The 25099-nt window shown below is 40.7% G+C and overlaps 1 protein-coding gene across 1 annotated transcript in view; it reads right to left on the reverse strand.

Annotated features, from left to right (window-relative positions):
- Positions 1 to 1157: 1157 nt before the first annotated feature.
- Positions 1158 to 25099, reverse strand: part of LOC101531357 (cytochrome P450 2J1) — a 36144-nt gene continuing 12202 nt past the window's right edge. Inside the window, exons 3-9 of the mRNA XM_058657245.1 lie at positions 23982 to 24131; positions 23452 to 23612; positions 21634 to 21810; positions 19267 to 19402; positions 15754 to 15941; positions 11803 to 11941; positions 1158 to 1604 (exon numbers count right to left, since the gene is read on the reverse strand). Coding sequence (XP_058513228.1) covers positions 1426 to 1604; positions 11803 to 11941; positions 15754 to 15941; positions 19267 to 19402; positions 21634 to 21810; positions 23452 to 23612; positions 23982 to 24131 — 1130 coding nt within the window. The 3' untranslated portion in view covers positions 1158 to 1425. The remainder of the gene's footprint in view (positions 1605 to 11802; positions 11942 to 15753; positions 15942 to 19266; positions 19403 to 21633; positions 21811 to 23451; positions 23613 to 23981; positions 24132 to 25099) is intronic.

Here is a 25099-nt window from a genome sequence, read left to right on the forward strand (position 1 = left end):
AGCATGATCTTTTCAAATGGCTGAATGCAGCATAGCAGGGTTGTCTCATTTGCTGATTTGCATTAGGGGTTGGCTCCCAAATCATAAGCCATCCATGTTTTTCGGTCCTCCCCTATTACAGCTATTGACTGCCACCAAAGATCACATGGAGAATTGAGAGGACTCTGGCATTTCTGATTGTCTACTGGCAACCATTTTTTAAAAGAACATTTATTTATTTTACATGAAAGAAAGGGAGTGTGTGTGTGTTTGTGTGTGCGTGCTTGTGTGTATGAGACAGGGAAAGAGGATCTTCCCTCTGCTGGTTCACTGCCAATTGATCTCAAACCCTAAATGGCCTTCATGGTAAGAGCTGGGCTGGTCTGAAACTGTGATCCCAAGTTTCCCATGTGGGTGTGGGAGCCCAAGCACTTGGACTATCCTCTGCTGCTTTTACCAGGGAGCATCTGGGAATTGAAATGACACTGATTTGGGATGCTGGTGCCACAGAAACAGAATTAACTTGTAAAGACCCTGTGATGGCCCCAGGCAATCAGCCACCAAAAGCATACAGTAAACTTGTAAGAAAAGCATACAGTAAACTATGCAAGTAAACTTGCATAGTTAAATTCCCTGTGAAAAGGTGTGAGAATAAATTTCTGACAGAAGAATTAAGGTGTTTATTATATCCTTAGAAGCGAATATTTCTATTTTTGCTCGCTAGATTTTTCTCCAAGGTTTTTAAACGATAGAAACGGATTCAACAGTGCTTGATTTTCATGCTAGTAAGTGGGAACTCATACTTGCCTTCTCAAATGATGATTCTGAGGCTCAAACAAGATGAAGCTTGCAAAATGCGACTACACCGGAGAGATAACCTCGATAATCTTTGCAGCTGTATCGAGGCTCCACATTCCCACTTTCATCCCCTCTTTCAACACATTGCCCTGAAGCCTTACAAATCCATAACAGTTTTACGTTTATTCCACTAAGAGCGCTTATGTGGCTTAGAAGCAAACATGTCTAAGAAAGGAGATGTGAAACAAACACATCACAATCAGAAATTTAATGATGCACTTTGTGAATTACAAATCACTATTTTGATCTGAGTCCTACAAATGTTTTAAGGAAGGAGTATTATCATCTTTTTATCTCTCAGGTGAAAGGGTAAATCAATCAGAACATAAATGCTTGGCTCTGAATTAATTCTAAGGAGAAGGTAGAGCTGAAATTTGGATCCAGTTCCTGAAGGGCCAACTTTTTTCATCTTTTTTTTTTTACAGATACATACATATGTTTTATTTTGAATTTTTGAATTATGTGGTACAATTTCATATAGATTAGGATCAACTTCTTTCATCTTTCACAGGCACTTTCGTTTGGCTGCTCACATCTGGGCAGGCACAGTGGCTTCACAGCTCATGTCACTTCTTTATTTTTGAACTGTCACGCCCGTGGAATGGCACAGAGGCGGTGGCTCACAGGGCTAAGGGTGAGGCCCATTCTGCACTTTAAGCTCAGTTTCTCATTGCTTGGAGGCTTGAAGGTAAATTTTTGCATGAGGGAAATGAAGAAAATGAACAGCTCAGTCTTGGCCAACTGTTCTCCAAGGCATGCCCGCTTTCCTGAAAGACAGAAACAGAAGAGTTACCTTGTCAGGTGGTGTTGGTGCCTGACAGGGATTGGTGTCCTAAACCTCACTTTAGAAAAACTTGAGCAGAGGAACAGTCTGCAAGGTATCTGAGCGTGGAGGTCTAGTAGCTTATTTGCATGTGGAAACCATCTGAATTCAGCAGAACACAGAATGTGGGAGTTCAGGAACACCTGTTCATTGCAAATTAAGCACCTACTTTCTTTCACCACCTCAGAGTTACTGATTGGCTGTTGTGTCAGTTAAATTGCTATGCACAATTTTGATGTCTCTGATTACTGATGTTCTCACACAGTCAAGTTGATGTTTACCAAGTTTCCCTTGTAAAGCTCTTGTTTTCTTCTTGATAACTAAAAATATTTTGTGACTACATTAATAAAGCATTCTTTACTGTTTATCCAATAGTTTGCCTTGGGTTTTCATGATGCAATGATTTATGACCAATGTTTGTGAAACTGATTTCTTAGAATTACATCATTTGTTCCACATTTACTAGCACTCTGCTCAAGGAATCACTTGTTCTCATTCATTGATATATCTATTTATGTATGGCATATACATACATGAATTCAGTTTTTTTCACTCATGAATTCAGTTTTTTCAGTTATAAATCTACCATTAGTATTTTTTGCTGCCCAGAATATTCTAGAATTGGCAATTAGGTACTGCTTCAAGGGATTATTTAATAACTGTTGGCATAATATGAGGAGTGTTCAAAAAGTTCACGGAGGGCCCAGTGTGATAACTTAGTGGCTAAAATCCTTGCCTTGCATGAACTGGAATCGCATATGAATGCTGCTTAATTTCCCGGCTGCCCTCTTTTAATCCTGCTCCCTGCTTAAAAGCTGGAAGAAGTCCTGGCTCCTGGCTTTGGATTGGCTCAGTTTTGGTGTTTGAGCCACTTGGAGAGTGAAACAGCAGAAGATCTTTCTCTCTCTCCTTCTCTCTGTTTATCTGTTTTTCCAATAAGAATAAACATTAAATCTCCATTAAAAAAAATGCTTGTGGAAAATGCCTTAAACAACATGAAAGATTTCAAATTATTTTCCAAAAAAATAATTTAAAACCCTCATCGTTTGATTCTATTTTCCATGATTTTTTAATGATATGAATTAGTAGTATACTTTTCCTTCTCTAATTCTAAAATGAGCCATTTTGTCTGTAATCTGTGGTCCTTGCAGCAGATAATCATATACAAAACATGATTTGGGTCCCCGGCATTCTAATTGCATTCCAGTTGTTTCTCTGAGGTCATTTTGGTGACAGAGACAAAGATACTACGGATGTGAATATATTACTCAAAAAGTGTGTTTCTATGCCCAAATTTATGTCTCTTATTTTTACCTTTATGTATCAAACTAACTATTGTAAATGTAAGTTTGCAGAGATAAGATCTGGATCTAAGCCAGCACCTGCTCTAGGGTCCACTGCTCTCAGAGTACGCTCCTTAAAAACTTGGCAAGGCCTCACACTGGTCACTATCACCATCTGTCTTGTGGGCGTTTTTAATAGCGTCCTTCCTTCCTAATACTCACTGCAGAGAGAGAGAGAGAGAGAGAGAGAGAGAGAGAGAGAAATGATCATAAAAGATGCTTATAATCCCACAATGCAGACAAACTATTGTCAGCAGCCTAGCATTTTTTCTCACTGTCCCTGTGGGGATTCCCTTGGGCACCACAACGGGTCTTATCCTCTCTAGCCAATTCTACATGCTGCCTTTGCTATTTTGTTTTTTTCTCATTTAATTACACATCTTAGGGAAATTTGTTAATGTACACATGCCTCCATATTTTCCCAGACCCTATCAAATTGTAGCATAAATTTTTTAAAAAGTTTACAACTAGAAAAACATGCTTTTTCATTTATTTTCCTGGAAGTCAGAAAGAAAGATCGTCTGTATGCTAATTCATTCCCAAGTGGTTACAACACCCAGAGCTGAGCCAGTTGTAAGCCAGGAACTTCTTCCAGGTTTCCCATGCCGGTTCAGAGTCCCAAGGCTTTGGTGTCAACATCAACTGCCTTTCCAGGCCACAGGCAGGTAACTGGAAGGGAAGTGGAGTAGCCAAGATACGAACCGGCACACAAATGGTACACAAGGCAGGACTTCAGCCGCTAGCCATCCGCACTGGGCCTAGGATGCTTCACTTCTCATCCAGCTCCGTATTTCTGACCTGGAAAAGAAGCAGAGGCCGATCCAAAGCCTTGGGACCCTGCATCTGCATGGGAGACCTGGAAGAAGCTTCTAGCTCCTGGCTTTGGATTGGACCTGCTGTGGCCCATTGCAGTCATTTCGGGAGTATCCAGTGGATGAAAGATCTTCATGTCTTTCCTTCTCTCTGTAATCTGCCTTTCCAATAAAAGGAAATTAATCTTAAAAAAAAGAAAAGAATAAGGTCTTTTTTGTGATCACCTGATTTAATGGAGCAAAGCAGATGAACTTAAATGAATAAAATAACATAAATGTTTAATTACAATCTTTTTTCTTTTTTATCTTTATTTTATTTTTTATACATTTTATTATTATTCTTATTATTTTATAGTACAGTTTCATATTGCCTTATCCCCTCCCCAGTTCCCTCCCTCCCATTCCTCTATATCATTACTACTAACATATAGTTCTTCATACTCAGTCATATGTTCATCATTGCGGGCCTGGACAATGGCAGAGAGTCCAGAATCCTATTGTCAAGATATAGTATGGATACGCATTTGGGATAATTTCCAGCTGATAAATTTTATAACAGACTGGAGGCACCTGTCCACACCTAATTCTTAGCAGGTTTGTTTTAGAAAGTTCTAGATGAGCAACGAGGAGAAGCAACTATATGATAAAGATTAAAAGTGTGACAAAAAATCTAAACAGCTGCACTGACATCTTTTAACTCACTGGAGTTTTCAGGTTTCTACCTCCTGTTCCTTCTCACTAGCCTTCACTCTACCATAACTTCTGTGGAATCCCTGGATAAATTGCTTGTCTCCTCTGAATTTCATTCATCTCAGTCAGCAAGAGATGATGAGAGCAGGACAACTGTAATTTCCCATTCCTCTTGGATCCACATCATTTGCTCCATGACTTCAAATCCCTTCCCACCCAAAACTGCAGTCATTTCCCTTCCTTTTGAAATGGGAATTGTCTTGTTACTAGCACTGCCCAAATGCGTGCCAGTTAAAACCCTGGACATTAAGTTCTCCTTTGTGGGAACTTACTGCCATTATGTGATCAAGCCAGACTATCTTTAGAGACAATGAAAGATGACAAGAAAAAGAGCCTTGTTGTCTACCAGAGATCATCATACATCAGCCTTTAGCTACCTGACCTTTCCAACATGTAAGGGAGCCCAGCCAAGGTCAGTAGAACCACATATGTAACGTAATGGTTTGTGAACATGACACATACTTACTGTTTTAAGTCACAGAGTTTGGTACATTTGCTTTACGGCAACATGCTGATACATATGACGTGGCATCAGTGAAATGGGGAATTAAGTTCCATTTTAGTTGTAGTGGAGAGACCACTAGATTAAAATCATAAGAAACTTGAGTCTTAGACCCCATCCAGCCAATTCCTTGGGTTTATGATCTTGGATAAGAAATGGATCTCTCTTAATCTTAGTTTCTTTATATTAAGAAATGACATGCCACACTGTTGTCTCTACCACTATTAATACTTGGTTTTCTATAAAGATTAAATAGCATAATTTGCTTGCGCATGATGGATGTGATTAAGAGGTTGTATTAAAAAACTCAGGAGCAAAGCACCAGAATCACTGTGTGTAGCTCTTTTGACACTAGAAATGACGAAGAGGGGAAACATTTAAAGCAGGGAGACTTACTAAATAATTGTGAGGAAGGGTCTTCTGCAATGTCAAGGAGAAATATGAAGACATTACTCAGCCTTCAGGATCTTTCTTCATGAGAAGGCCAAGTCCACCTATTGGGAGGCCACTCATTCAAGCTGAAACAGCCTTCCTTAGTGAAGCTTTCTTTTTCTCAGAATGTATGGGGTCATATTTTTCACCTCTCAGCATTTCAAATACAAAAGTCAAATAATAAGAATACTTTTAGTAATTGAAGTAGACAGTTGATACTGCGTTGTAACAGAAATCTTGAAACTATTGCAGAAAGGAAGACTGGATGCTAACTTTCATATCAGAGGTGATTTCTGCCATGAGGCAAATGTAGCATAGAATCAGATGAAGACAGACCCAGAGGACACAATCAGAATGAGCTGAGACACACTCCTGGGAGTGGAGCGCCGTGTGCAAGCACGAGCTGTGGAGTAACGCAGACCGGAGATCAAATTCCATTTCCTCCATCTCAGCGCCTTAGCAATAGCAACTGCGAAAGGGACACTTTCAAAAATCATGCTTGCCTGAAGCTCACAGTAAGTAAACCATCATGCATTTTCCACTTTGGGAACTGTGTGGAGTTTAGTTGTTTTACACTCACACAAAGAACAAACTTTAGTTTTTAACAATCTGTTCAGCGTTGATTCCTACCTCTGCCACATGATTTATTGCTTTAGTTTTCATACTTTTTTAAATCTCCAGTTTCTTTTAAAAAGTTATTTTAAAGTCAGAGTGACAGAGACAGAGACAAACAAAGAGAGAAAAAAACTTTCACCCACTCGTTCACTCCCCAGAATGCACACAATATCCAGGACTGGTTCAGATGGAAGCTGGGAACAAGGGACTCCATCTGGTCTTTCACATGGGTGGCAGGAACTGAAAGAGTTGAGCCATCGTCTGCTACCTTCTGGGCACATGAACAGGTAGCTGAACTGGAAATGGAGTAGATGGCTCTCAGTCCCAAGGCACTCAAGTATGGGTGCAGAGATTCCAAGTGACAGCTTAATGCACTGAGCCACAAAGCTTTCCCAGCTTCCTAATCTCTAAGCCGGTGGAAATAATTCAAATTCTGCCAGGTCAGTTGGAACATACAGTTCATGGGGAAGTATTGTTTTCTATTTCACTCATTGTCAAATCATCAGGGAAAAATGCTTAATACACAATAGAACATCCATAAATATTTATGGATTAAGAATTTGGAAAGTTATTGATGTAATTTGATACTTACAACTTGGTAAGAATTTTAAAAACATGAGTTTTTGATATTATGAACTAGAAATACTTTTGGCAGCCAATAAGTTATAAACATGCATGTATATTTTCATTACACCATCTTTCCCACTTTAGAAACAATACACCGTATAAATTTGCCCACTAGATTTTTAATAGATAACTAATTTATTAAGGGATAAAATGCCCTCTAAAGGGAATAATCACAAGTAAGCTCCAGTTTAATGAAGGTGGTAGTGTTTATGCAGTTACTGCCTGATGCCCATATTGGTAAAGAGGCTTCTGCTCTTGCCAACAGCTTTTGGTCTTTGTTGTCAATCAACTCTGTTCCCGTGTAAGTTTGCATGTTTAAGAAGAACTTGGGATACTTAAACACTCTGTTGTTGTGGGCTAAGCGGAGCAGTTAAGCTGAGCAGTAACAGGAACTGGGCTTGCAGCTAAAAACACCTAGGCTAATTAGACTCAGCTGTATCCAATTGCTTGGCTGAATTAGGACTTTGGCGGTAGAGTATATAAGGAGAGGTGAAGGAGTAGTAAAGAGAGATTTCAGAGAGACTTCTACGGTCACTGGTCTCCTGTTGGTGCTGCATCCCCAGACCCTCTCCCTGTCCATGTTACTGGCTCCCCTGGCCAGAGCTAACAGTGCCCAACGTGGGGCACAGCATGAGGGACAATCTGAGGGACCCCTGGACCTAGTCAGGTAAGCTTAGAGTTAAAAATTTTGTAGAGGCATAAGTGCTTTCATCCCCAGACCCTTTCCCTGTCCTGGGGCCCAAGGGATAATCCGAGGGACTCTTGGCACTCCAGAGGCAAGCTTAGAATTAAAATTATGCAGAGGCATAAGTAAAAGTTATCATGAGGCAAGAACTCACTAAAGTGCAGATGATTAAGGGAGTTTGAGATCTGCTGCAGTCACAAGGCACTGAACACTAAGCTTAAGACTGCAGGAATTCATTGAAACTGTCTGTGATGTATCCCCATGGATTGCTCTCCTTGTAGCCACCTTTTTCCTCTGGTGCTTGGTAAAGAATGCTTTGTCATCCCCTCAAGTGGTGGTGCAACCCTTCCTTGAAAAACTATCCATAAGAAGGGGGAGGGAACCCCAAGCCAGGGTAAAAAAAAAAGAACCCCAAACCAGAGTAAGAAGACAGAGGGGACCACAAACCAGGGTAAAAAAGGAGAAGAAACCCCAAACCAGAGAAAGTCTGGAGAAACTGTGCAAAGAAGATTCGCGGTCCTCTTCAGAGGAGAAAGGGGAAGAGGATGGAAGTGAGTTTGCCAAGAATCCTCCACCCATAGAACATGTGCCCATCGAGCCTGTGACAAGCAAAAACCTCTTTTGGCAAGGAACAGAGCCCTCTGTGCCACCTATGCTGTCGGTGCCATTAAATCTGGGCACAGCTGTGAAAGATTTACAGGAGCAACTTCAGTGTCTCTCCCTTCAGTTGAGGCAGGATTAGCCATAGGCCCAGACAAAATACAACTTGTTTCTCTGTTTAACTATTTGGGATTTCAACTTTTTCAGAATTGTATTACACTCTCCAAAATTTCCATAGCCACAGGAAAGTTGCAAACTCAATGATTTTCAAAAATTGTTGGGAGACATTAATTGGATGAGACCCAGTTTGAAACTTACTAATGCAGATTTGAAACCTTTGTTTAATATCTTAAAAGGCGACTTCTCTCCAGTATTCCCTAGGGTGCTGACTATGGAGGAATATCAGGCCTTTCGCAAAGTTGAGATGCCCATTGAACAAACCCATTTGAACAGAATTGATTACAATGCCCCACTTTTATTTATTGTTGTAGCATCCTCATATACACCTATGGGGGTATTTTATCAGCAGGGGCCTATATTGTGGGAACATTTGCACATCTCTCCTGCTAAGACAATTGTGCCTTACAATTGGGCCATAGCAGAATTGATACAGAGAGCCATTAAGAGCAGCCTAAGACATTTTGGGAAGGTCCCAGATACCATTATCGTTCCATAGACTCAGAAGCAGCTTTTGTGGTTGCAAAATATGAAAGAAACCTGGGCAATACTTTTGAGCACTCTAAATGTTAATTTTGACGACCACTATCCCAAGGATCCCATTGCACAGTTTTTTTTATTTTACATCCTGTTGTTTTTCCACTTGTAATCTCTCTTCAACCATTGCCAGAAGGATTAACTGTTTTCACTGATGGTCGTCTAATGGTCAGGCAGCTTTTGTAGCAGATGGCCAGCTTACCACCATCCCCACAGTCTTCATCTCAGGTTGTGGAACTGGTGGCAGTTCTTGTGGCCTTTCATTCTCCACGCAGCCCTTTAATTGTATACTGAGAGTGGGTATGTTGCCCATTCCCTTCCCATGCTAGAGACTGTGAGCCAAATTTCTTCCCACTCTGCAGCAGCATCCCTATTTACAAAAATTCAAGCCTGTATTTGGTCCCCCAAATAAAAATTCTTTGTGACTCATATTTGAGCCCATACAGGTTTGCCTGGGTCATTGACATCAGGAAATGTGGCTGCAGACGCTGCCACCAAATTGGGGGACTCGGAAGCACAAAAGGCACATGCTAGGTTTCACTTGAATTCCAACACCCTTCATTTGTGATTTAGTTTGACCAAGGAGCAAGCCAGAACCATTATGAAGCAATGCTCGGTGTGCCCTCAATTCTTGCCTGTTCTCCATTATGGCGTGAATGCCTGAGAACTGTTACCCAATCATGTCTAGCAAATGGATGTGACACACATCTCAGAGTTTAGGACACTGAAGTGTGTGCATGTTACTGCTGACACTTGCTCTGGATTTATTCTAGCTACTCCTCAAACAGGGGAATAAGCCAGGCATGCTCTAGCCCATTGCAAGGCACTTGTTTTTCCATCTTGGAAACTCCCAAAGTTATTAAAACTGATAATGGCCCCTGTTATATCGGCAGTAAGTTTTGTGATTTTTCTGACTCCCACAATATACAACTAACTACAGGCATTCCTTAAAATCCTCAGGGACAAGGTATTGTGGAACACGCAAACAGTGCTATTAAGGATTACCTTATTAAAACCAAAAAATTGGGGTAGTATAGCACTCCCTGAGATCATTTGAACCTTGCAATATTTATCTTAAAATTTTTAACATTGGATGCTGAAGGACTGTCTGCTGGAGATTGTCATTGGACTCCATTTTGGGAGCAGAAGTGGCAAGGCCCAGATCCTGTCCTCATATGGGGCGAGGATCAGATTGTGTTTTTCCAGAAAACAAAAATGGCCCACAGTGGATTCCTGAGAGGCTTGTCTGGCAAGCTCCTGCTGCTGAGTTTTGTGAAAGCTCGGGTACTGGCCATAGCGATGGCATTTGAGTCGAAGATCAATGGGACAAGCAAGTATATTGGGCCTTTGTTAAGCATTGCTCCTTTTTTTTTCCTTCTATCTGTGAGCACTGAAGTCCCAATATTTCCTGCCATTTTCTCCTTAAATCAGACTACCAGACTGCGAAGTGTACAACAGCAGCTGTTGGGAGCCTTGCCGTCCCTTTAAAAATAGCTCAATTTCTGCCTGCGCTTTTTTTTTTTTTTGATCATTCCAATTTTATTACCATGGCAAAAATACCTGTCTTTTCTATGTGGCAGCTTGTGGGGAATGGGCATGCACTTGCAGGAGCCCCCTTTTCCTTATTCAGGGGTGCAATTATTCCTATGGAAATTATCAGTTCAATCACTCCTCTGGATTTGAGGACTCACTCACATGGGTGAAGCTTAACTCCTTGAATTTTAAGCCCGTGTCCGCCTGTGATAGCCCCCTGTTTTTCTCGTATGTATAGGAAGTGCCTCTGAAGTCAATTACACCAAGGTCAATTGCCAACTAACAGCATGTTGGAATGGCAATGGTGATACTGCTGTTATCACACAGCTGCCCAGAATCCTACCTGTGCCTGTCAGAGCTAACAGAGTGACCTCTGTTGGCCTGATAAGGCTCAAAGAGACTTAAGTATAACAGCGACCATTGTACCCAGTACTGCCTTGGCATCAGCAGCCACTGTCACCACAGCAATGACTCTAGGACACCCTACAGCTACCGTGGAGACAATGACTAAGCTCACAGAACAGACTGCTTGAGTCATGGATCAACAAACTTATTGATGAACAAGCACGGGTGTGCATGCTTATGATGTAACAGCTGTGGGAGATGATCAGTGCCTCTTGTTCCCCATCATATGCCTTTATGTGTGTGACACCTATGCAAGTGCAAAATGTTTCCCATGCCTAGGAACAACTGTATGCTTGTTGCTACCTCACTAAAGATACTCCAAGACATGGAACAGGGCTACCAGCCTCCCCAAGTATAGTTTGCACAGCTGCAGCAGGAAACACGTTGAATGGCAGCCACTGATGGGTAAGATGGATTGGGCACTGACCAACCTAAGACAGGGGTTCCATCATGCTAGGGAGATTCCCAATGACAGGTAAGGCTGATGACCTGAGAGTCCAGAACCTAAGGCAGGCACATTCAAGTCTGCTTTAAAACAAAAAAGCGGGACCTGTTGTGGGCTAAGGAGTTGATTAGCACTGGTTGGGTTGAGCAGTAGCAGGAACTGGGCTTGCAGCTAAAAACACCTAGACTAATTAGACTCAGCTGTATCCAATTGCTTGGCTAAATTAGGACTTTGGCGGTAGAGTATATAAGGAGAGGTGAAGGAGTAGTAAAGAGAGATTTCAGAGAGACTTCTACGGTCACTGGTCTCCTGTTGGTGCTGCATCCCCAGACCCTCTCCCTGTCCATGTTACTGGCTCCCTTGGCTGGAGCATTCTGTGATGTTGCCAAATGCCTCCACCTTCATTGGGATCAGAAGACAGGTATAAGTCTCTGTCCCCAGTGTTCTGGAGCACAGAGAGAGACTGAAATTTCTATTAGAACTAAGGGAGGGTTTAGGAAATAAGAGCAGACTAAAGCAATGCCCAGCCTGGGGAATCCTGCCTTTGCAACAGGCAGCAAGATAGTATCATGTGGGTGGGGCTGTCTGGAGACATTCCAATTACGGCAAAGGAACAGGGAAAGGAGGAAAAAACAGAGAGGAACTCTGGACTCTCACACTGTTACTCATTATAACTCACCTATTGAGAAAGGCAGAAAGGAGTCCTTCTTCTTAAATTGTCCATTCTCCAGAAAATGCTCTGGATTGAAGGTGTCAGGAGTGGCCCATTCTTTTGGATCCTTGTGCAGTGCAGTCAAATTGGTCATGATCATAGTCCCCTATAGAAGGCAACTCAGATTTAGATGAGGCTACAACCCATGCAGTGGTGGTGGTGATCCCTGGTCTCCCACACCAAGGCCTTGTCAGAGCCTGATCACCTGTTCCTTCCCAAACACATTCACCCTGAGCCTACTGCCTCAGGCTCCTCCCCTTTGCATAGGAAAGCCTAGAATGATTGGCTTTAATTGCGGGCTTTAGGTTTTCCCAGCAGAGTGTGGATAATCTTGATGGTATCAAAGATCATTTCTACAAGGAGAGGTAAGTGTAGGACTTGGGAGGTGACATGAATTCAAGACCGCTGTGCCACTAGACTAGCTGGTTTAACCTTAGACCATGATCAACTCAGCTGCTCAATGACTATGTAGAGTTGACTATGGCAATTCTACAAAAGTAAAGGATGTCTCCATCAATGTCTCTGCCATTCTCTTCCTTGCACAGATTAGTATATGGTGCTTATTCCCATAATAGGTTAAAAAATCAGGTAGCCTCGCAGAAGCAATTCTTGTCCATCAAATTATATACCGAAAAATTGAGAAGTCACCCAGAGTGAGCTTTTCCTCCTTTGCCTTTGTGTAGCCAGTAAGTGGGTCTGACTGATGCTACTTTAAATTTTGTTGATTTTATCACATCCACATCTTCCACTATCACATCAAGTACCTAAACTCCTGCAGTCACTGGTTCTCTATGCCGCAATCCTGTCATACTCTTTAAATGTGCTCCAACCCTGAAAGCAGAATGAACTTTGAGCATTACATAATCATATCATGCCCCCATTCACTTCAAAGTTTATAGTCTGTAAATTCCTATTGCTCTTAGGATAAACACATGCTGTTTCTCCCTTTCTGATCAGTTTCTTCCTCTGTATGTACTACCACAATATTGGCTTACTTCCAGCTTCTCTTTTTTTGAAATTTGAATTTTGTAGTAATGAAAAGAGTACAGATTTCATCTAATTCATAGATAAAATTTCAGAAAGTTATCTATCCTTTCCTCCAGTTTGTTAATGACATGTTCCATTCACTTCACAATTTCAAAATATTTAAAAAATTTATTTAATTGATTTGAAAGGTAATTTACATGGCAGACAGAATGATAGAACAGGAAGGGAGGGAAGGAGAAAGCGACAGAAAGAAACCTTTAATCCATTTGTTTACTCCCCAATGCTGCAACTGCCAGGTCAAGCCAGGAATCAGAAACACAGTCCCCCAGGAGGGCAAGGCCTCTACAACTTGAGTCGTCTACTTCCTTACCAGGGTACACATTAGCAATAAACTTGAATGGGGTTTTTGGGCTTTCTAACGAGGTTCTCTAATATGGGATGTGAGATCCCAAATGGTAGCTTAACTGCTCTACCAAATGTCTACCTCATACTGCCTTATTAAACAATGTTCATCTTGCAAGGAATGTTCTTCAACATCACTCATTGAGCTAACTCTCCAGTCATCATCAGCTCAAACACCACTCCCTCTTGACCACCCATAATCTTACCTTCATCCAGCTGTCAATATCTTTACAGAACTCAGTGAAATCTTTCCTTTGGGCAGCTATGGCTTGTAAGAGGTGCTCAAGCGATTCTTTTGTTCAAAAATTATTTTCCCTATCCTGGGCATTTCAACTGCTTAGTCCTGGCATGGTAGCCTAGAGCTAACGTCCTCACCTTGCACCCACCGAGATAACAGAAGTTTACCAATTCATATACAGGCTGCTGCTTTTCCCTTTCAACTCCCTGCTGGTGGCTTCTGAAGATAGGTGAGGATGGCCAACAACTTTAGAACCCTGCACCCACATGGGAGACCTGGAAGAAGCTCCTACCTCCTGGCTTCAGATTGGCTCAGTTCTGGCCATTGTGGCTGCTTGGGGAGTGAACCAGTAGATGGAAGACCTTTCTCTGTCTCTCCTCTCTGTAAATTTGCCTTTCCAATAAAAAATGAATAAACCTTACATAATTGTTATTTTGAGTATGTTCTATACAACCTACTAACTTGAAGACTCTGCCTGATGATCTCATTTTGCAGCCATACAGATCCTATTAAAGAAGTTTAGTGCGTTTTAAAGGTGCAGGCATATGATCTAGTAGAAAAGACATTGCATCCTATGTCAGAGTGCCCAAATTTGATACCCGTCTGCAGCATCTGACTCTAGCTTCCTGCTAATGCAGTTCCAGGGAGCCACCAGGTGATGACTCAGCTAACGGGGTTCCTTACAGCTGCATCTTCCTGAGTTCCTAACTCCATGTTTCACCCCCTGACCCTTGGCTGTCTGATGGATTTGGGAAGTAAACTCTTTGGGAGATTTCTGTCTATGTGTGTCTCTCTGTCTCTGCCTCATAGTTGTTTTTATGAACTATTAAAAAAGAAAAATGCAGTTATTCATCTGTGAAAACAGAAGCTCTGAGGGTTATGTGACATGCATAGAATCACACAGAAAGAGGAGATACAGCAAGTTATGAATCTATCCCTGTCTAGACAGTCTCCACTCAGTAATGGTTCCTAGCCTCTGCAACATACAATCAATTAGATTTTTCATTTCTCAGGATGGTAATAAAAGACTGTTAAGCTCAACTGAGTCACTGCAGTTACATTAGTTGTTATAAAATACAAACAGAAGATGAAAACTCAGAGTTTGGCATCCATCTAGAAGACTGTCCATTAGAAAGGCAACAGTCAATGCAGCACCTGCTTCTCCTGGCTCTGGAGGGACAGGATTCAGAGTGTCCAGGGGGAAAGTTCTTTTGGTTCTATCACTTGAGATTGTCCCTAGGTAAGACATATTATGAGGGACTTAGACAAAATTCCATAGGTTCACAGGGACTGGTTAAACTAACCAGCAAATAAGAAAAGGAACTGCAACTGTGCAGTGTGGAGAGAGCACCACGGAGTGCGGGAAAGCTGCCCTTTAGAGTGGATGGATAAGGTGGAGTAAGGGGGGATTCTGAGAAGACTGAAGATTTCACAGGGGAGAAGTGAGAAAATTTGATGGGACACACTTTGAAAGTTGAAATCAAACAATTCCTATGGAAAGAGGTTAGTTCAGCAAAAACAATCAGAACAAATCATATTCTAGATTCCAATTTGGGTCACTTGGTATTTGAAAGACTTCATTCAAACTTAACTTCTTTGTCCTTGACTTCCAGAAATGTAAGATAGAAAAATATAGAATTCACGATATATTAAGTGTTATTAAGGAGTCTACATAACATAGTGTTGCTCATTGAATACTTACTCATCTCTCTCTCTAAAGTCGCTCCCCTTGGCAATCCAAGGAAAAGCTGTTAAATACATATTGTGTAATGTTAGAAACACCATCATTGTTGTAATGTAGGCCCAAGTGGTCTCAAATGTCCTCTAAATATTTCAAAACATGCCCTGGATCATATAAACAGAATTTTCCAAAGTCTGCTTTGGCATGTTCCTAGTCCTCAGAAATGCTTTCCCATGACAATCAAAAAATATTCTGTGAGAACATCAAAGAAATAACTGTGACCTGCTCTGTGTCCATAAATATTCATGACATACTTTAGTGGAAGTGAGAATATAGTTCTAAAAGAAAGCAAGGGCAATCCAGCATTGGCCTCAACATGTTACACTTGGAAATCTCCCCTTCTCCATGGCCCATAATCCCATTAGTATATATACTTAAACTAATATTCTAAAGACAGAGCATGAGGGAAGTTGGTATTGGAAGATAAGTAACATATATCTTTTTCCATTTAGTCTATTCCCCCAAACAAGAATATCTGTCACTCTTCAAGTTCAGGTTCCCAGTATTTTATAGGGAGTTTGAAGATCTAAGGTTGGGAGTGCTTAATTACCTTGGGCAGGTGGTATCCGGCCAAATTGGTATCAACTGTTACTTCCCTGGGCACATTGAAGGGGAGGATGTTACTCATTCTCTGAATCTCATGGATGACAGCATTGGTGTAGGGCAGGGATTCTCGGAAAGCCATGCTTGGCTGCTGCCACCGGCCAATCACACTGTCAATCTCGGCATGTACCTTTTCTGGAAAGAAGAGGAGATTCCATTTCTGTAAAGGTTTCATATAGTCCAACTTCAGTTGAGATTCCCTCTTAGCAAGCATATGCCAAGCATAGAGTCCAGCATCTTATAGTCCAGTCAAGTCCAACTACTTATTGGGGAGACCCTCTCTGGTCTGACTGAACTTGAACTATGGTTACGCAACAGGGTGGTGGAACCCACCATGGGGGGAGGGTGTGGGGAAGTGGGGGGAGAATCCCAGTTCCTATGAAGTTACAACACAATGTAATTAATGAATAAATTTAATAAAAATATTTAAAAAGGTTTCATATAGTCATGAAAATTCAATATATGAATATATTATGAATATATATTTGAATATACTCATGAGAATTCAATATACGAAGTTTCCCAAAGATCTCACCTGCTATGTTTCAATTAGTGATCAACTCTGAAAGAATAAAATGGTTCACAACTCTTCAAAAGGCTGATTATAAAAACTGCCAACTCCATAACTTTTCTTGAGTCTGGCTAGGCTTAGGAATAGAATAACCAGATTAACATGGCTAAACTTGTAGTAGGATCTTTTCTTAGTGCATTCAAGCCACTAAAGCAAACTACAAGAGACTGCATGGTTGATTGACTATAGGAATTTACTTCTCACAGTTCTAGAGCCTGGGAAATCGAAGATCCAGGTACCAGGACATTTGGTATTCAATTTCTAGCTCAAGGATGGCTCCTTTTCATTGTATTTTCATGTGGTGAAGGAGCAAGGCAGATCTCTGGGGTCTTTTTGGTAACGTCACTAATCCTAGTCATGAGAGATAATCACTCCCTAAAGGCCCTAAATCCTAAAGAGTAATACTGGTCATGAGAATTCAATACATGAAGTTTGTGGGTGAATGTTAATTTCTCAGGCCATAGCAGGTACATACACTACAATTTGTCAAAGTGATACACAAGGAGTCTTTGTAACATTTGTGGAGAAATAAAAATAAAACAGATAGTGCAAATCCCCAAGACCCCTAATCTAAAACAAAAGTGGGTACTGACATAAGACCAATCTGATTGCTGTCTCCTTGTATGACATTATTGCTGCAAGCCACTTACATTCTTCAAGCCTAAGTTTCCTCAATTGAACAGTGAGAATAAATTTACATTCACATTAAGGATTGCCATATAAAACATAGATGAATTGATTTTTGTAAGTATATAATTATTGAGAAAGGTTTCTAGCCATACTCAATATATGTTTCATTTTTTCCTGGTTGTCCAGCTGAAGACTATTTTTCAGATTCTCTTCGAAGTGTAACTATGTGACTAAACTGTAGTCAACAGAAACTATGTAGAGTACTTCATGCTTGCACAAACCCTGAAGGGGAAAGTGTGTACCTTCTTCTCTTTCTGCTGTTATAAAGGCATCCCTAGTGTTAAGCCAACCTAGAAAGTGCTGGAGGGGGATCCTACCAGATACAACAAAACAAATCAGAAGCAGTTGCAACCTTGGGCTTTTTGTAGAACCCAGCTTACTTTTTTTTAATCCAAGAGAAAATAAAGCTTTGTTATTGTTTTATTGTCCATAAAATTGTAACTGTAGTTTAATACATATTACCAAAATGTATTGTCCTAGTCATTTTACACTTATATACAGTATATCCTTTTTGTGGTGTAACCAAGCTCCAGAACTCTGCACCTTGCAAAATTGAAACTCAGTACTATATGTTAAGCAACTCCCTATCTTCCCCATCCTGAGCCTCTGGACACAGCCATGTTCCCTTCAGTTTCTGTGAATTTTATTAATTTAAATAATTCATGCAACTGGAACCTTACAGTATTTGTGACTGGCTCACTTAACATAATGTTTTCAAAGATCATCTATACTACAGCCTATGTCAGCATTTCCTTCCTTGTTAAAACAGACTTATCTGCACTTTATGAATCTACTCACTGTTGAAAGGTCCTTGGGTTGGTTTTACCACTTGACTATTGTGAATAACACTGCTGTAAACATGGGTGTCAACTTCTGTCATTTTATTCCATTATTATTTTTGATAGAACATTCCAGAGTCCAAATACATATGCTAAGTTAGTAACTTAAAACTTTTGAAAGAGTAATCCAGTTGGAAATGCAATTCAAATCATGACCCAGGACACATATACATAAATGTAAACACATTGAAAACATGCATTTTTGCCCCACATATAAAAGAGGATTTCAATGGACAGTCTCCTGATATTTTTAGTTTTTCTTTTATGGTCTTGTTCCCATAATTGGATGTCATGCCTCATATAAAAACCGTTACAACAACTTGAAAAAACATGCAATAACAATTTCTATCCTCCATAAGCATAACCTCTTTTGGGAGCAATTGAAGAAAAATGATGAGAATAACCATTGTCTAGGGTGGGGGAGCTCTGTCAATTTGGATGATCCCTATTCAGGATGTTTTTGATTAGAAACTGCACTCTGCATTTTGGTCTTTGCTTAGCCTGCCGCAACTCTCTCTTGGCATGTTGGGAAGCTGCATAATCACAGGAGGAGTATACCCACACTCTATTGCAACCTCACTAGGAGTGAGGTTTCATAGGTGACATGCATCTTCTATAAAGACATTTCCAATTTACAATGGGATTATCAGGATTCTAACCCCCTTGTAAATGGCAAATCATGTGGTTGTGCAGGGGGTTTTCTCTGGAGGAAGGAAATATACTAGGTACCTAGGAAGAGGAGCGGAGAAACATCTTATAGAGAAAGCGTTTGGGCAGAAATTGAAGAATGAAGATTTCCCATGTCAAAAAAATTGGAAAAGTGCATTCTTGGTCATGGGAAGAGCAGAAGTCAAGATAGATGGCATGAATAAGGTAAGTGTAAATAAAATAATTCATAATTTGCAGACGCCACTTAGGAGGGTAGGTGGTTTTGAGGCCAAGCATGTAGAAAAGGGCAGAGGTTTTATACCAGCAGGAATTTGGGCATTACCCAAGGGAAAATATGAAAGCACTACTAAATAGAAAGGAAGGGTATGAGTAGATTTTTTATTTTGTATGACAAAATAACTCCTGGATCTAATTACAGTGTTAATCCACTTCATGGTTTCTCAAGCTCTGCCTCCCCCAAAACTTCTGCCTAGACTCTGAGCTTCTTGGGAACAGCACTACTCTGCTATGTTTATATTGCCTTGACTCATGACAACCCTAATGACATTTAAAAAAAAAAAACGCTCCCTAGTGCACATGACCTCATGGCTGCTTTCTCCCTCCTTCCAGTCCACCAGCCTATGTCTGGCCCTTTCCCTGGGCAGAGGTCAGCCTGTTGTCCTGGTCCCACCACACTCCCTGACAGGCTCACCTTGGACTTCTGGATACATGGCCATGTAAAGCAGACCCCAGCGCAGTGTTGTGGAAGTTGTTTCTGTGCCAGCCAAGAAGAGGTCCAAAGTGCAGCAGATGAGGTTTTTTTCAGTGAAACTTGAAGTAACATTAGCCTTGCATGAAGAAGCACAGTGGTTATTAGCTTTTTAGGATTTCTCATTAACACAACTCACAAAGACATCATTCTGGGACAGTGATGACTTGGAAGGAAACGGACCCAGAAGAAAGGTCTTCCCTTAGGTCTGTTCAGGAAGGAAAGGCACTTTACAACATCATCATCAGTGTTGTTTTACTCAAAGATCCCGAAGCTAACAAAGATGCTCCAGCACATGGTGAGATGAAAATCAAGGCAACTATCACCTTATCTATTATTTTGTGAAGAACCATTACTATAGGAAACAGAGTAGTTTGTAAATAAGACGCGTTTCCCCCTTATTATCATATCAATTACTAGCCAGAAGACATAGGACAAGTTATTGACTTGTGACTATTTAACTCATTTAACAACTTATTACCTCTGTGCTTTAGTTATGTTTCATAAAATTGAAGTAACAGTATGCACCCATTCTGATGATGCTAGAAATCATGTGGGATGAAAAAGATGCCTAACACAGACCTCACAAGGGTATCTACAGATGTGAGAAAATAAAAGCAGAAGTCCTCTTTTGTACAATTTTCATATCTCTATTGATATTTTCTAGTTTTAAGTCTGATTCCATCAGCAATTCACTGAGACACTCCCTCATTTTACCACATCATCTGGATGCTTCTCATTGTCAACAGTGCTCTTAATGTTAATGCCCCACACCTACACACTGTTGGACCAGTAAACTCTTCTCCTGTGAGGAGAAAGCTGTGCTTCTATTTGTTAATGGCACTAAGGTAAAGAGAGATGGAAATACATCAATCAATCTGCCCAATGCAGAAGACAATAAGCTGAAGTCTCAGAACTTATAACACCATGCTGTTTGTTGCCTAGAGGACTCACTGAGTTGTAGCCTCATATCTAATTTGGCGTTCGACCTACTTCTCACTACTAACAGGAATGTTCATGTTCCCTAGCAATTAGGGAAATGTAAATAAAAACCACAGTGAAGTTCCACAGAGGAGCACAAGCTTTTTCTAAGTCAGAAGGTGAATTGCTGGCTTCCAACTCAGCTTTACTGGTGATTTGCAAAGGGAACTAACATGAGTGGTAAGTAACTGGGCTGATGTACAACCACTGACTAAATGAATCATTGAGTTTCAATCACTATTTTTGTGCACAGCTTCCTCAGATACAGATGGAAATTAGGTATTAAGAGAGGAAAAGATACTATTAGGAATTCTGAAGCCAAGCCTCATTACCCATTTTTTTCTTTAATTTCTAATTGCTTCATCAATCCTAAGTTAATGCTACCTTGCTGCAACTATCTTGACAGGCTGAAGAATGACCTAGAACATTGTAGACATCTGTGCATATTACATGAAATGGCCAAAAGCACTGTGTAGGTACAATTTAGGCAATATAAATGAGAAGATTATTCTAGATTATCACAGTGGGTCCAAGAAATCCTAAGAATTTTATAAGAGAGAATCAGGGGGTCAAAGTTAGAGAGAGAAGCCGTACGAATGGAGACGAAGATCAGAGAAGAGAGAAGATGCTTCATTGTTCACTTTCAAAATGTTCTGAAGAAGGGGTCACAGGGCAAGAAACATTGGCAGCTTCCAGAAATGAAAACAGTATGGCAATATTGTCCTTTTCTGGAGCCTCCAAAAGGAACAGCTCCATCTAACATCTTGATTCAGCCAAGTCAAACTGATTTTGGATTTCTGGTGTCCAAAAGCATAAGAAAACACATTTGTTCTATTTTAAATTAAAGTTGCTCTAACTTAATGCATCAGCAACTAGAAAATAAAATATCTTATTTGAATTTCAGGTGTCAAACACATGAAATGGCTCAAGCTTTATTACTACCTGTTACGGTCTGAAAACAATTTGTCTCCCTAAACTTTCGCAGATGATTATACTCTGAAGCCATATGTTAAATTAAGAGTGGAAATGACGTAATTATGATGTCTTGGTGGTGGACCCAATGGAAGATCTTTAAGTCACTGTGAGTATTCCCTTGGGTGGTAGGTTCTTTGAGAGGGTTTGCTGTTTAGTCTGAATCTGGTTGGTTTCACTCTGCTCTCTGGGTCACTATCCATTTCTCCTTCCTCATATTTTCCACCACCAGATGTCGATCCAACACAGTTGTCTAACCTAGGACTGTGAAACTCCATACTGTGAGCCACATCAACTCTTCTTTCCGCCTAAGACACTCCTCTAAGGTATTTTTGCTGAAGTAATGGAACACATTACCATTGTCATTTCCTTGAGGTATGCATCAATGAAGTCTCTCGGTTCTTCAGGATTCCAATCTTTCTTGTGGTTTTCAATAATACGAGAGACAAATAACTCCAATCTTTCCCAGTTGCTGAAGAGAGTTTGGTGAGGACCAGGAATGAATTTCATTATCGATGGAAAGGCATTGTAGAGCTAATTGAGAAAAGCAAATAGACCATGGAGACAACATAGTAGCACTTTAGTATTTTTAATACCACAGAAGCAGTTCCCCTGGGTCTGTATCTTATTTACTTAATGCCTGACTCATCTTTTCTCCTTCACGCATCTTCTTACCTTGCCAGCACGGCATTTCTTCTGTACACCCAAAATACAGAGGGTTTTCAAAAATTCATAGAGAATTTGCATTTTATGCAAAAACCATGTGCAGAGATCAACCTTTTGGCAACAAAAGAAACCCAAACAACCTAAATATAACATGTCTCACAGAATCTAGTGTGTGGTACTAGGAAGAAGAAATCAGTCAACAGAAATCCTTTCAGAGAACGTCAATTCTGCTAAAATGCAGCAAGAAAAAACATACACTTGATAGTGACATCTGGGGGAAAGAATGTCAAAATCACTGATGTTTTGTAAAATGTTCATGGGGACAATGCCCTAAACAAGTCAGCGGTATGAATAGAAAACTCATTTAAGTAAAGATAAGACAACACCAAAGATGAAGCCTTTACTGGCAGACCATCCATGTAAATTTAGAATTGAAGAAGAAAAGATAATATACAGGAGGAACCATAGCCAACACCATAGGCATCTTAATTTGTTTTGCTTGCACAACTCTGGCTAAACTAAACTTGAACAAATGTGGTGCTCAATGAATGCTCCAACTATTGCTCCCAGGTTACCTGCAAGCAAGAGCAGATGGCAATTTTTTTAAAAGGAGGGTCAAGATCCTAAGGCATTTCTTTGAAGAACTGTAACAGGAGGTGAAACAAAATTTTATCAGGTGGAAGCAGTCTAGACCAAGTAAAAATCAGAAGGTGAGGAGCAAATATCATGTCAGCGCTTGATTTCTTTTCCATGGATGCTATAGTTTTCCTGTCTATTGACTTTTTGGATGATAAGAAAATGACAGCATCTGTTTATGATGATAATGTCTGGAGAAAATTACTTAGAGAATTAGCAGAGAAATGTCCAGAAAAGTCTCGCAAGAGACTCCTTCGCCACATGACAATGTTAAAGTTCGTGCTTTTCAAGAAACAATGGCAATCTAGCAAGAGTTTTTAGAATAAGACATTAGTCATCCACCTATGGAACTAAAGTCAAGCTGGGACTTGAACTCAGGAAGCAAGAGCCTGAAGGGGTGCTTAACCACCAATTCAAAACCCTACACCGAAAATTCCATTTGAAAAGTTTGTATTTTAAGGGCCAGCATACGATGCCATGGGTTAAGCTGCTACCTGCAATGCCAGCATCCCAGAGCAGAGTGCCGGCTCAAGTGCTGGTTACTGTCCTTCTGATACACTTTCTTATAATATGCCTGGGAAGGCAATAACCTGGTTTTCTGACAGCTGTGTGGGTGTTCAGAATAGAGTTCTTGGCTCCAGGCTTCAGCAAGGCCCAGAACAAACCATTTGGAGAGTAAACAAGTGGATGAAGATGTCTTTCTGCTTCTCTCTTTCTGTTTCTCAATATCTCTCTATTCTGTCCTTCAAATACATACATGCATCTCTTTTTTGATAAGTGTGTGCTTGGAAGATTCAGAAAAAAGGCAGAACATCTGTCTCTGACATCATCCTGAAAATCCTTAGCCAGAACATGTAAAGGGAACAGTCTTACCTGGCACTGAAATGCAGCTTCCAAATGCATGACCTCATCTATTAACTTGAGCAGCTCCTGAAACTGACTGTCATGGTACTCAAAACGCTCCCCAAAGGTGATGCAGCAAATAATGTTTGAAGCGGCATTGTTGATCTTGAGGTGAGTGTCAAAAGGTTGTCCTGGAGGAGGAGGAAGAGAGAGAGGTATTCTAGAGATTGGCTCATTTCTATTTTCTACCGGGAGTCTCAGATGTGACCTAACACATACTAGGTATCGCGCTGTGCGTCATTGGCCACAGCACCCTACAGAATATTGACACAGGAAGTACTCAGTTAATGCCATGACAGTCAACCTGAAGACCCAGATTTATATTCAGTCATGTGTTGAACAATGGTCTCCATGTACTTAATTCTAGGACTTGAGAATAGGTTCTACCTTTGGTGCTTGGCATAGCGCTTATATGCAAGACAGCACTTTAATATTTCTTAAGGGGCTATTTAGATCCTGCAGGGATCATAGTCTCTGGACCCATGTTCTGCCATGCTTACCAGCTTCCTTTTCTATTTCTTCATTGAGGTGCTGGACCTCCTCTTGAATGCGTTCCTCTAAGCTCTTCTTTCCTAAACCAAAGTTCCTTAGTGTCATCAGAGCAAATCTTCTGTGATCCTTCCACAGCTGGCCATTGGACATGACCAGTCCTGGGAAGAAGAAAACCAGTGTGATGGTATTCTGATTTTAAAGATATCTGACAAATAACATAAAATTGTCTATCTGGTGGATTGGCATAGGTGGATTAAGCAAGCTGAGGAATATATGGAGAAATAGTCTCAAAACAAGAGAACAAATGCTAACAATTCCTGATCTTTGGTAATCTCAGGTACTTTAACTCTTTTTTTATGTATAATGTAATTTGTTATTCACAGAAATCCTGTAAGACAGTGACAATTATCCTCCTCTCCCATTTTACTGATAGGAAAACCAAGCAACAAGTAAAAGACAAAGCAAATTTTTCTAGGTTACACAGTCTGGAAGCAACTAACCAGATACTCAATTTCAAGGGTGACTGATTCCAAAGGCCACATTTGGAATATGAGTTACATAAATATGTATATCATGCTATACATTAGGAATGCATCATGGACAAGATAAAGTCTATACTCTTAAGGAACCCGAGAGAGGATTCCAAGATGTCTGAGTAGGAAAATGACATGGTAATTTTGATCAGAAGAAGATAAAGGAAGGAAGGCAGAGAAGATGAAGTCCCAGGTTGAGTTTCAGTGAAGATTGTAGTGGAAATTCTTCAAAGGGAAAGAAGCTCCATAGAGCAGCTTCTGCAATGCAAATAACAACAACTGGGTTCACCACCAAAGACTCCTGCAGCCAGGGCCAGAGGAGATGCCTGCCGGCTTCTGGTAACAAGGGGAGAGCAGTATCTGGCAGCCTACACTGATGTTATTTCCAGAAGGAGAACCTGTGGTGGACACACTTGCTTTGAGCCTGGTCCAGAGCCTAGAAAGGGGCAATGTAACCTAACTACCTGATTCCTTTTAGGAAAAGTGCTTGTCTTTTCCCCGATTTTCCCAAGGGGGTGCCCACTGACAATGAGCAAAGTCACATCATCTTGAGTTTGGCAGACTACATTGCCTCAGCAGCATGCGTGCATGGC

Source organism: Ochotona princeps, chromosome 2 (genome assembly GCF_030435755.1).
Source record: "Ochotona princeps isolate mOchPri1 chromosome 2, mOchPri1.hap1, whole genome shotgun sequence".
Lineage (NCBI taxonomy): Eukaryota > Metazoa > Chordata > Mammalia > Lagomorpha > Ochotonidae > Ochotona > Ochotona princeps.